Source organism: Gigantopelta aegis, chromosome 6, assembly GCF_016097555.1.
Source record: "Gigantopelta aegis isolate Gae_Host chromosome 6, Gae_host_genome, whole genome shotgun sequence".
Lineage (NCBI taxonomy): Eukaryota > Metazoa > Mollusca > Gastropoda > Neomphalida > Peltospiridae > Gigantopelta > Gigantopelta aegis.
Genome location: NC_054704.1, coordinates 66163233 through 66175497, shown reverse-complemented (window position 1 = coordinate 66175497; position 12265 = coordinate 66163233). Strand labels below are relative to the sequence as shown.

General features: G+C 34.6%; 1 protein-coding gene across 3 annotated transcripts in view; it reads left to right on the top strand.

Moving 5' to 3' along the window:
* LOC121375020 (B-box type zinc finger protein ncl-1-like) overlaps positions 1–12265 on the top strand; it is a 40415-nt gene that overhangs the window by 7850 nt on the left and 20300 nt on the right. The window contains exons 1-5 of one of the 3 annotated variants that reach the window (XM_041502217.1): positions 424–657; positions 5270–5450; positions 8982–9281; positions 10083–10193; positions 11239–11499. In XM_041502217.1, the coding sequence (XP_041358151.1) occupies positions 5280–5450; positions 8982–9281; positions 10083–10193; positions 11239–11499 (843 nt within the window). In that variant the 5' untranslated portion in view covers positions 424–657; positions 5270–5279. Of the gene's footprint in view, positions 1–423; positions 658–995; positions 1103–5269; positions 5451–8981; positions 9282–10082; positions 10194–11238; positions 11500–12265 lie in introns of those variants that run through there. The other 2 variants (XM_041502216.1, XM_041502218.1) reach the window with 2 other exon arrangements.

Genomic DNA, 12265 nt, shown 5'->3' with positions numbered 1-12265 from the left:
GAAGTAGGTCTATGTTTTATTGAAAAGTTTGTTGTTTCTTAAATTAAAAATCAGGCCAAATATGTCAGACCGAAGCCCGACTGGCACGGGGGGGGGGGGGGGGGGGGGGGGGGGGGGGGGGGGGGGGGGACATGGGTTCGTTCAAACCATTCAGCCTACGCCTAATATGAGCTGTTGTATTTGTATCTTGCAGGTGGAAAAGTACACATAAAGATTCATTGCTGCTGTTCAGTAGTAGCCTGTGGCAACAGGTTTCTCCTATGACTAGACCAACTGTCTCAAATGGTAGCCTTTAATGACCAATTGTCGAAATTGCCATAAGTCAGACACCAAACAGCCGTAGTTAAAATGCCAATCTGATTGAAATCAGCCCTAGGCTACTGGGCCTAGTCATTAACAAGTGGAGCTAATTTTAATCAGATTGTTAAAATGCCGGTGTATTTAAAATAACATTCCTTTCCTTTGAAATTCACATGTGACTATCATTTTCCCGCCGCATGTACACATCTTGCGCATGAGCGAAGTCGATATTACTTTATTGACCACTCAAGATGGCGGGAAGTAGATCATGTGATTCGTTTATGTTGTTGAAGTCACCATAAATAATAACTAACGTATTTTGTTATAATTCAGTACATATTCATTTATGCATTCCAGGTAAGCTGTTTGTTTTGTTTAGGGTTTTTGAAATTAAAATATGGATTATTTATGTTCTTTTGACGAGCCTTTTCGCCGAAAGAATCCACAATCCAGCCACCAGGTACTGTTCGCCAGTGCGACTATCTGCGTTCAGTAGCTTACTGTTACCTGCACATATTTCTAACAGAATGGGTCATGCCGATCCATTAGTAATCAACAGAAGCATGACCAGTCAAAATTGAAAGCGGCACTCGCCATTAAATGAAACCAATTGCTTTAATTTTATAACATAATATGTTTGAGAGCAGTGCGCAACAAGTGTTTATCAGCTTGCTCGTGGGCGGATTCGACTTCTGCGCATGCGCATGCGGTTTGTGGAATTTGGTCGAGCGTTATTTCTGTAGACGTACAATTTTTCTGAAAACCACCAAGTATAAATATGCAATGGAGATCTATGAAACAGGTAATTCAGAAACAAAATACCAATAACACTGTTTAATTCGTGTTGCTGATGCATAATTTTGTTTTGTATTTTCTTGTAACAAATCAAATTAAAATGAGGAAGAAGAAACGGAAACAACCTGTTCAGCCAGGAAGTTGGCCCAACCGTCTGTTTGGACGTGCATTGATCGATCGTTTTTGTGTTTTTCTCAGTTTTGGAAAGTTGAACGCAATACTGTATTCTAGTGTAGTTTATTATTAATTTAAAGATTAATATTGTCATATATTTAATGACTTGAGACATACGAAGGGGGCGGATCACAATATTCTCAACCTTTTCCAAACCAAGAGTTCAAGGTCGTATCTGCGTATCAAATAATACACCAGGAATTGTATTTTCTTCCATTAAATGTCGTCAAAAACTCATTTGTATAATATTAATTATAATCTTATGGCCTTGAAATATCAGTTATTGTATTTAGTATCCTTGTTTATCCTAACAGGAAATGGCTGATGGGCAAGCTCAGTGTTGTCACACAAACTTGTTACCAACCAACTGAACTGAACAGTAATGTTTACCTTTTTACATCAGTAATAAAATATATAAACTGTTTTTCATATAATCACTTGTTGTTTTTATTTACATAAACATTCCAATGTACATATAATTCTAACCAAATGTGTAATTGTAAAGTTGATTGGTTTAGGCAAACAGATTATTATCGATGATCCAACTGATTCCCAACACTAGTTCACATGAATTTTATTTGGGCAGTGTCTGAGTGTGCGATTTTGGTTTCAAAAAAATTAAAGTGCCATAAGGGGCTTGCGGTGAACTCGTATGGAAAACTTACTCGTATGGGGGAAAATGCAGTGAAGTCGTATGGAAATCCACAAGTGAACTCGTATGGAAGACAAACTCGTACGTGGGGAAAATGCAGTGAACAAACTGTTATATCCATAACTGTATAGCAACTTGTTTGTAGTTTTTATGCAGAGTTCGACAAATCCTCTAGCCCAACGTCCATGGCATTGGTTAGTGGTTTTTAAGTTCGGGCTGGTGAGAAACGCAAAACATGCATGCATTGTTTACGGTTTCTGTTGCAGGAAATAAGTCTAATGACAAGCGTGTTTTAATTATAGGTGACTGCCTTTGACGCACAAACTGCGGTTGACACACCAATAGTTGACTGATGGGGACATAAATAAGAAGCATGTATACAAAACAAGTGTCAAAATACACATTTAAAAGAAATATCAAAGTTAGTATATCTGCATATCCATACATCCCCATACGAGTTCACCGTTATTTTTTCCATACGAGTTCGTTTTCCATACGAGTTTTCTATTCATACGAGTTAGTTTCCATACGAGTTCACCGCATCCCCCATAGGGACTCCCTCTTTACAAATCTTGAGAGCCTGCCAACAATCCAGCGAGCCCTACAGCGCGTCATAATATACACTAGGTTTTTTGCAAATGGTATACTAGCAATCTCATTCTGAAATGTGATGTATTTATGATAGCTGCTAAGCATGTTATCAGTTATGTTAAATATAATTATTTGTGAAACTCAGCTGTAGTAAATTTTGAAATGACCTGGAATATGATTAATAAAACTTGCAGTCAGTTATTAATGACACAGGATAGTACATACCATGGCCTTTGATATATCAGTCGTGGGGCACTGGTTGGGACATGACAAAAACCAATCCGAGAATGGGTCCACAGCGGAGGTTCATTCCTAGGACCAAAGCACCCCGGACGAGCACTCTATCGACAGCAAAACCCTGCCATAATTTTATAATGAATGCAAATGATAATTTCCATTGGTAAATGTCAGATAAAAATTTAATGGAGACTTGCATACATGCATTGTTTAAATAAAATACTTTAACAGTAATTTAATGTTTGTTTTTGTTTTACGACACCACTAGAGCACATTGATTTATTAATCATCAGTTATTGGATATGAAACATTTGGTCTGAGGAAACCTGCTGCATTTTTCCATTAGTAGTAAGGGATCTCTTATATATGCACTTTTCCACACACAGAAAAGCACATAGTACCATGGTGTTTGATATAACAGTCGTGGCTTGGATGATTAATACATGTAGTAATTATGCATGAATCATGCTACATTATTATATAATTAAATTTGTTGACATTTTAAATACAAAAATATACCTGTACACTGCAGTAATCAATTAGTGTCAATATGGGCATTTAAATTATCAACATCAAATATTAATGAAGTTTTGTATTTTTTCAATTAGGTGTAAATTATGAAATTGAATATTAATTATATGCATTAAATTAAATGTAAACTAAAAGTAAAACAATTATTCCACACTGGACACGACATTCAAAATTTATTTCAGACAATTTAATAAAAACTTTCTATGATGCTGTAAATGGAAAAATATCTCTGCAGTACGAGTGAAACAAAAGTTTGAAGTTGGGTTGCTTTTCCATTAGTCCGATTTTATTCCCATGGCCATCTGTGCCGGCATGAGGGAAAAATCAAATAAGATCTCTCAGAGCTCCCGGACTTGTCTTAAAATTGCACACTGCTTGTGTAACTCATGGGTAATCCAGTTCTAACAATGTGTACTATACTGATATTGCAAATGATAAAAAAGTATTTTTCAAGTGTTAAAAAGAAAATCTGAACATTTTTAAAAAATAGATCGATACTTAAGACATAGCTGGTTGGTCATTCACCTAAATTTGAATTAGCATACAGGAGTCAAATTTCAATTTTTGGGTGCCACAGCAAGTGTTGCCTTCGATTTAGTAACAAAAATTAGGTCACTAAGGCAAGTTGGAGTGGCATCAAGGCAGACATTTCCTTAAAAGGGGCACTAAGTCAGCATACGTTATATGAAGTTTCTTAGACAAAAATGATTTCACGTTATGGCCTTGGTCTAGCCTATGTAATTTGTTGGATACAGATGCCTTATGTATGATTTGTACTGATGGACATTAGCTCAAATGTTTTCTGGTCCTAGCCCATGGTCACAGCAACACATGCTCTGCAATTCCACAGCTAATAACTATACCAATTGACAAAAGTAAGTTTAGTTGAAGCACTCGTACCTAAAGAAGTTGGACAGCTTTGTATATTTGGCTGCTGCTGAGCTAAGCTCTTGTTTGTTTGTTTGGATTTGTTTAATTCTCCCTTGCCAGGGCATTTCGATGTGCAACAACCAGACACATAACTGAATGGCAAACATGCATGTGAGATTTGGTAGATATCGGGAGTATATTATAATTTTGGTATAATCAGACGTTAAATTTTTATTGGGGTAAATGTCCTTTCATCTGAGTTGGGGTTAGTTTCTTCCAGAGTTTGGTTAGTATGTTGGACTATTTCAGTAAGTTAATACAAGAAGACTATAAAGGCATAAAGCTATTTTATACTGGGCTGAGTTTAGCTAGACTGGTTTATGCGCTTCACAGAAAACTAAATGGTCACGCCGGGAACCAATCAAATAGTTTGCAAACATTAGCAAAACCTTGTTCCACAACTGCGTGATCACACATACTGCTGCATCCACAATGTGGTCTCTTGCAGTGTACCATATTCTCTTAGGTTGTTGTTGGTGGAAGTTGCATTGCAAATACATTTTAAAAGAAAACGTCCAAGAAATTTGGGTGTTTTTACACTTTTTATTTGACAGTCAGTAAAGCAATACTATGGGATAAGGAAGAATACATATAACGGGACGTGTATGGTTGAAAACTAGATAAGGCAGAATTTTTGTGTGCTGTTAACATTGTAAGAGTTTTGGGGCATAACAGCAAGTATGGAGGGCAACTGGGACAATTCCCGTCAGTGCTGTGGTGAAATTAGAATCCTGAGCATAGCCTACAGCCAAACAAAACAGCAATTGGCATGAAATATTGTCCTAATTTTTGTATGCAAACTAGTCTGGTTAAAGAAAATCAGAATTAATTTATGTATGTATCAAGAGAATGTTCACAAGCATCAGTATTTTCTTGAGCATATAAACATTTTATTTGGAGGGAGTGTGTAATACCCCCAAGATGTGTACATTTTTATAAATTTGTAAAGTGAAAATGTTGATAATTGGGAATGGCCCCTTGAAATAGAAATGATTAACTAATGACAGGACTATATTCTGTTTTTGCAAAATTCAAATTTTAAGAATTTCATTATTACAGTATGTAAGTGATGGCCTCTGAAGAAGTATCGCCCAAGGTGTCGCCGACTTCATCTCCATTGCATTCCTCACCACTGCCTGGAGATGAAAAGCATCAGTGTGCAATTTGTTCAGAAAAGCTGAAACAACCCAAGGTTCTCAGTTGTCTGCACGTGTTTTGCCAGGAATGTCTCGAAAAGCAGGTGAATATATATTTGATTTATGCAGGGTTTACACTGGAAACAATTTTGAATTATGTTTTTTATTTCTGGTCAAACTTAAAGATGTTGATCCTAGTTATTAGGCAGTGTAAAATGTGTTTGGCTGTTGTTATTTTTTACCATTAACATATGTATTTCTTTCATTTTTTTTTTTAATTATTCATTTTGGCACATCCAACTTATTTCTGTTCATCTTTAATCGTTAATGCTTGTAGGAGCTCAACGTTTTATGCAAAATAAATTAGGGTGTCTATACGTCAAACACTACTACGATCAGTGGTTTTAAAGCAATAAAATAAAGACTTCCAGTCAAACTGCTTTAAATGTTTGTGTATCAAACATACATTTTGAGATAATATTATTTTAATGGAAATTTGTATGTTTATTCAGTGCTGCTGTATTTTTCTAAAAATCCACAAGGCTCCATGGCATCAGTAATTTACAACATTCACTAGACATAATTAAAAATCTACCATACATTTGTATCCTAATGCTGGCAAATAAAAACAAAACCCAGATGTGGCCAAAATGCTTATAAACATAACAGTCAAAATGTCTGTTACTGTCAAATTGCCCACACACACATTTAGTGTACAGTTGCTATGGAGTGTAAACAAGAGGTTGAAACCAATGTAGGGTACAATTAAATGTTCAAGACATTATGACTTGTGTACAAAATTGAGGATTGCTAATAAATACATTCTTTTAAATCTCTTAAATGTCATGTGACACACTACTATTATTATTATTATCATCATCAGTTGCATGAAAATTAAATGTAAATACCATACCTTATGTGTACTGCCAAAAAAACCTTAGAATTACATAATTTTATTTTAAAATGTTAACATTATAAACAGTGGGTGCTGATTTGGTGAGTACCAGTTTCAGAAAAATGGAGATATATGTTACAGTGACTTTTCTGTATTTAACTTGGATTTGAATAAAACTAAACATGTAGGTACATTGAGTTTAGAGATGGTGTATGTTGAAGATTTTGGTTTTAAAATATGAATCTGGTAAAGAAAAACAAACATATTTATTGGGGGGGGTTTTGGGTTTTGTTTTTTTCACTATCCAATCAGTCTTTGTCAGAGAAACTATTTACTAACCTGATGCAAGGTAGAAAATTAACATGGAAACCATGGTCACCAGCAGGGTCAGTTGAAGAAAAATCTTACTGGGTCTTCTCATATTCAACTAGCCCTCTAATTATGACATTGAAATTTAACTGCACAACCAAAATCAAAACTTGAATGATTTTTGTTGAATAATAACCATGTGCTCACCGTATATAGTCTGTTTGCGTCAAAAGAAATCTGATGAATGGGTGTTTAACTTCATAATGAATAAAGTTAAAATTCATATAAAAACATGTTATTACATTTTAAACCGTTGCCAACTGAAACAAAATTTGAAAAAGATAACCAGTATAAATAAAAAATGTTACTATACAAAGCATCATTAAATTATACATATTAAATCTCATTTTTAATATGGGGTGATGGCAAAATGCTAGAACAGCTAAGGTATGCTGCTTTACTTGCATTGTCTCTGAATTAAAAGATAATGCAATACAAAGAGACTAAAGGTAAAACTGCACATGATTTAGTAAACTAGTCTGGGAGTGGCAGTCCTATTTGTGGCGATGCAAGAGGGATGGAATAAACTTTGGCGATGCAAGAAGGGTGACATCCCCGGAAAATGATTTCCTCGGGAGTGGCTCTTCTCCTATAGACGAGGCACTAGAGATCCACGGAATCATCCACTATTTTGCCAAATACCCATTCAACTCTGCTTTGTGCAGATACAGCCCTGATCATGTATTACGGTTTTGTTATTCAGATTACCTTGTATGTTCCATCATTTGCCATAAAACCTGTATCCGAAAGAAAGTTAACCCATACAGTTTGATGGTAATTTGTACATAATTTTTGTTTTAATTTACACTGAACTTTTACCCCCTAATAAAATGTTATTTGAGATGTTAGGGGTTTAAAATTTAATAAATTAATATGTTTTTATGGAATGTTATCTTTATTCATTATTTTAGCCTATAAAAATATAGAACATGTTCTATGTCTTCTGCTGCCATATATGTAGTGTGCTTTGTAAAATTCTTAGTCGCCCCTAGCCAATAAAGGTTGCCACAGGTGACTGCTACTTTTCAACTCTTTTCATTAGGGATGGGGCGATTATTATTTGTTGTTACCGAAAACTGCAGTTCAAGGCCCACAGTTCAATGCACCATTTCCCAATTTGTGAACCACAGTTCATTTAATTTTGTATAATTTTTTTTTTTAAATGGTACATGTATAAACATTTCTGCACATTGCTGGTAATCCTGATGACCCGTAAAGTATTTCGGCCTATCACAGCGTTTGATATCCTTAAACTGGACATGTTTGCATGGGTGATAGGTGCCGTTCGAATCCTGCAAAGAACCTGCAAATTTCTTGCCGGAACCGTAAAAATTGTAACATCCCAAAATAGCGACTAATCTCAGTGATTAATCCACCATGAGAATAAACATTTTAAGTATGTTTCGTCAGTTGTCAAAATTGAAAAAAAAACTACACTTGTTAACTTCAAGAATTATAAAATGGCGCTCAATTTCCGTCATATTAATTTAAAACGAGTCAACATCGCTAATTTCCGTAAGTTTTTATTAGTTCCTGAACTACAATATACGCGAACTACTTTGCACTTTTTTTTTCAAGCAAAAAATAAAATTAAAATAATAACTAGTTAAATAATTAACTATTATATATTATATATGCATGTATTTGTGCTTGCTTATTATACAATTTTTTAATCGGTGACAGCTTTTTATGTAACTTGTGTTGAGTTAAATAATCAACAGTAGGCCTATATATGATATATTTGTACTTATATCAAGTAATCCATACTTGAAAAAAATATACATATACCTCTCATCAAAGTAATAATAAACATTACAGAAATATGTCTTGACATATATCTTTCTTTTAGAATTCTCTGTGTACATGACACGGTCACACCCATATATTATGTACGCTAGAATGCATCTAAAGACAACTGAATTTTTTTTTTTTTAAATACCAGAGACGTATCCCTAGCATTCTCGCCCCCAAATTATTTTGCCAACTCTCTGAACTCAAATCCTGGGGGACACATTGCCCAAGTATCCCAGACCCAACACGCTAACATGGCATGGTAAAATTGCAATTTTTGTTTTCTAGTCTAGATATAATTTTATATTTAAATTATTTTACAAATGACCATTAAAAATAAAATGACTTACTCTTAAAATAGTTTATAAAAATGTATGTATGATAATTGGCGTACTTGTAAAACATATGAATAAATCAAACCGTGAACCAAAAACCGAACCATCCCATCCCTACTGCTGATGGTAAAGAAATCATTAGCCATGAGTGTCAGACTACCATATTCTAGAAGTCCTGTTATTATATTATTACTGAGGATTTATATCAGAACACTAAACCCCTCACCACTATTGTTTTTCCACAGTTGAGTGAAAATAAGGGAGAAGAATCCACACAGTCCGTGACACCACCACCTCAAGTGATAAAATGTCCAACATGCGAACAAGAAACAAGACTTTCTTTCAAGGGGGTCATTGCAGACCTCCCTTCAGAACACATCATATCAGATATGCTCAATGTGTCTGTCATCGAAGACATGCAGATCGTTTGCACAAGCTGCAAAGCAAAGGAGAAAGCTGTAGCTAGATGTACTGATTGCGCCAATTTCCTTTGCCCCAACTGTGTTACAGCACATCAGTTTATGAGATGTTTTGAAAATCATAAGGTAATATTGTGTGTGTGTGTGTGTGTATAAACAGCCCAACTGTTGTCACAATACATCAGTTTATAAGATGTTTTGAAAATAGTAAAATTATTTTGTTTGTGTGTATGTGATTTTAATAACAAATACTTCTTTTATTTTAATTCATGAAATGATTATGGTCTCTGTACTTGAGATTAATGTGCAAAATAGGACATCATACTGATACTTTCATTCAGGTTAGGCCATTTTACTCTTCTGGCATTTATATTAAGTTCTATGTTTTGTCGGTAAATGGCATAATACAGGACTCATAATAGGAATAAAATATGGCATGATGATGATGATGTTATTTAAATAGCAGGGCAAAAGAAATGTGTCCTGCTGGAAATAAGATAGCACTGGGTGAAGGGAGGGTTTTTAAAATTGGAACAAATGACATGTATTTTAGAATGACCTTCAGTTGGTTTCAGTGGTTTGAGCAGGTGCATTTCTATTTTGCCTACTAGGTCTAAAAAATTGATTGCTTTTCGCAGGCTGCTACTTCGAGCCCTGTATTGCTATAATATTCCAGTTGTACGAATTGCTTTTGATTTTTTGAAATTTGATAAATCACAATTTTTTTAATTGCATGATGTAATAAAAAATTATTTTCAACTAATTTTGTAACTGTTACACATCTATAAATTATCCCGAATTAAAACAAATGCTTATAATTAAAAAATCAAATAATATAGTTTGAAATACACATCATTAATATATATTATTTTATTTCAATCCTTTGGTAGTCATTATTTATGAGGGATTTGTTTCTTTATAATTTAGGTTGTATCGTTTGAAGATATGCAAAATGGGGAAGGTGTTAAAATGCACAAACCTATATTCTGTGACCTGCATCCAGCAGAAAACATCAAATTATTCTGTAACACTTGTCAGGTAAGCTACTACAGTGGAACTGATTAACATTTCATTGAAGTGGGTATGTTATTGAAGAATACATATTACATTTCACAGTACGTGCAATCATTCTTCGTTAAACTTTTGTTATAGAAAACAATCGGCATGTGTAATTTATTTGTGTTTTGCCTGATAAAATATTAAAACTGATTATACATCCCTCTGACCTTATCAATAAATATGTTATTACCAGTGTATGTTTTGGACTTGTCAGTATATAAAAATTGTATTATCTACTGCTAACAGAATTTTAAATTAAATAGTGGAGCTCGATAGACAGATGGGCCTTTTGTTTATTTATTTATTTTTGTCCCCTACCTAATACTTAGGAGATACAAAAATTTGTTGGGCCTGGTAGGGGACACGTATTGCTTTAGCAGTACTCTAAGTATGCTTGTTAATTATAATATATAAGGCGTAAAAACAAAAATGTGTTTCCATGAACCCATTCCTACTTAGAAAAAAGGTTCAACCTTAATTTTTTTCAATGTATTTTTAAAATGCCAACAGTCAACCATACCTAATTGTTTTGTCAGGCTCCCAAAAACTTTTTTTTTTAATTGGGGCCTAATCATGTTCAGCTTAGAAGGTTTTGATTTGGGCTGTGAATTTGTAGCTTGCTGGAACGAATTTCAGCTAATTTTGACCCATAAAACTGTCCTTTGTTTCTAAAAGAATAAAAATCAGTATGTTTTAAGATTCACCATTTTTTGAATAGCTGTTTATTCACACCTTCATCATAAACAGTTGCATGTTAAATGTGGTGCCAGTAGTTGTACAGATTTACTGGTTCACTGGCTTAAAAATCCTTACTGTCAGCTTTACCAACCACCAAGGATGTCATTAGTAGGCACAGTCTTTTTTTAAAGAATGTTTCACAGAGTATAGAGTTATAAAGTTCATGCCTGATTAGTTAACATTAGTTTGTTGTTAATGTATAATTCTAATATGACATCCCTGTTGTGAACTGGAATATTATATAACCCCTGTTGAAAACTTGACATGAATCTGCGGTTCTTTTCAGGTTGCAATTTGTAATGAATGCATCGTGGCAGATCACCGCCAACCTGAGCACATGCATGAAAAGGTGGAGGATGTAGAAGATGAAGTTAAGGAGGAACTAAAAACCCTCATTTCTGAATGCAAGAGTAAAATAACCTTCTGCCAAGAGGCCACAACCATATTGGAAAACGCTTTGTCCGATTTACAGACTCAGCGTGACAATGCTAAAGGCCTGATTCAGGAAACATTCCAAAGCTATAAAGCCATCCTGGAAAAGAAAAAGGTTAGACATAAAATTATTTTAAAGTGTTTATGAGATGTTTGTGTTGGCAGACGGGGCTTGACATGACATAACTTGATTGTAATCTACCTGTCAAATATGTAGAAATGGGGACATCATGGCCTGTTAAATTGGCTGTTCTTGTTAAAGTGTGCTTTATGTTTAACAGTTAAGCAGTTTTCATTTAAATTTTGTGTATTGTTGGCTATTCCATTGTGTCTGTACCTCAAATTCTAGAAAATCATTTTGTAATGTTAAACATTTGAAGAAGAAAAAGGTTTTTAATTAATCATAAATTTAGCATGCATTTGCACAATGCATATTTGGTTATCAAGATTTTAGAAATTAGAAATCGGGAGGGGGGGGGGGGGGGGGGGGGGGGGGGGTAATAGTTTAATAATTGCTTTAAAACAACCTGTCCATGGATAACCACAGACATCGTCATTTAAGGGAAAGATGTCAATCTCAATCCCTGCACTTGTCCACGGCAATCGACAATGCCGTGGATTTTTTAATTTTCAAGGCACTTTTTTGCCTTGGACTATATTCAGGTGGGGTTTTTTTTTTTTTTCAAGGCATATTTTGTTTTGCCAAGGACATTTGCTTAAATTGCAGGGGTTGTATTCTTGCTTCCCATCACTCCCTTGAGACTAGTTCAAGGAAAGTAATTTTTAGTTCTTTTTAGCATCTGAACCTGTATGGTATCAATATGGTGCAATACCTTAAATGGCTCCCCATAATCTTATTAATCAGTTAATCACTCCCCTCA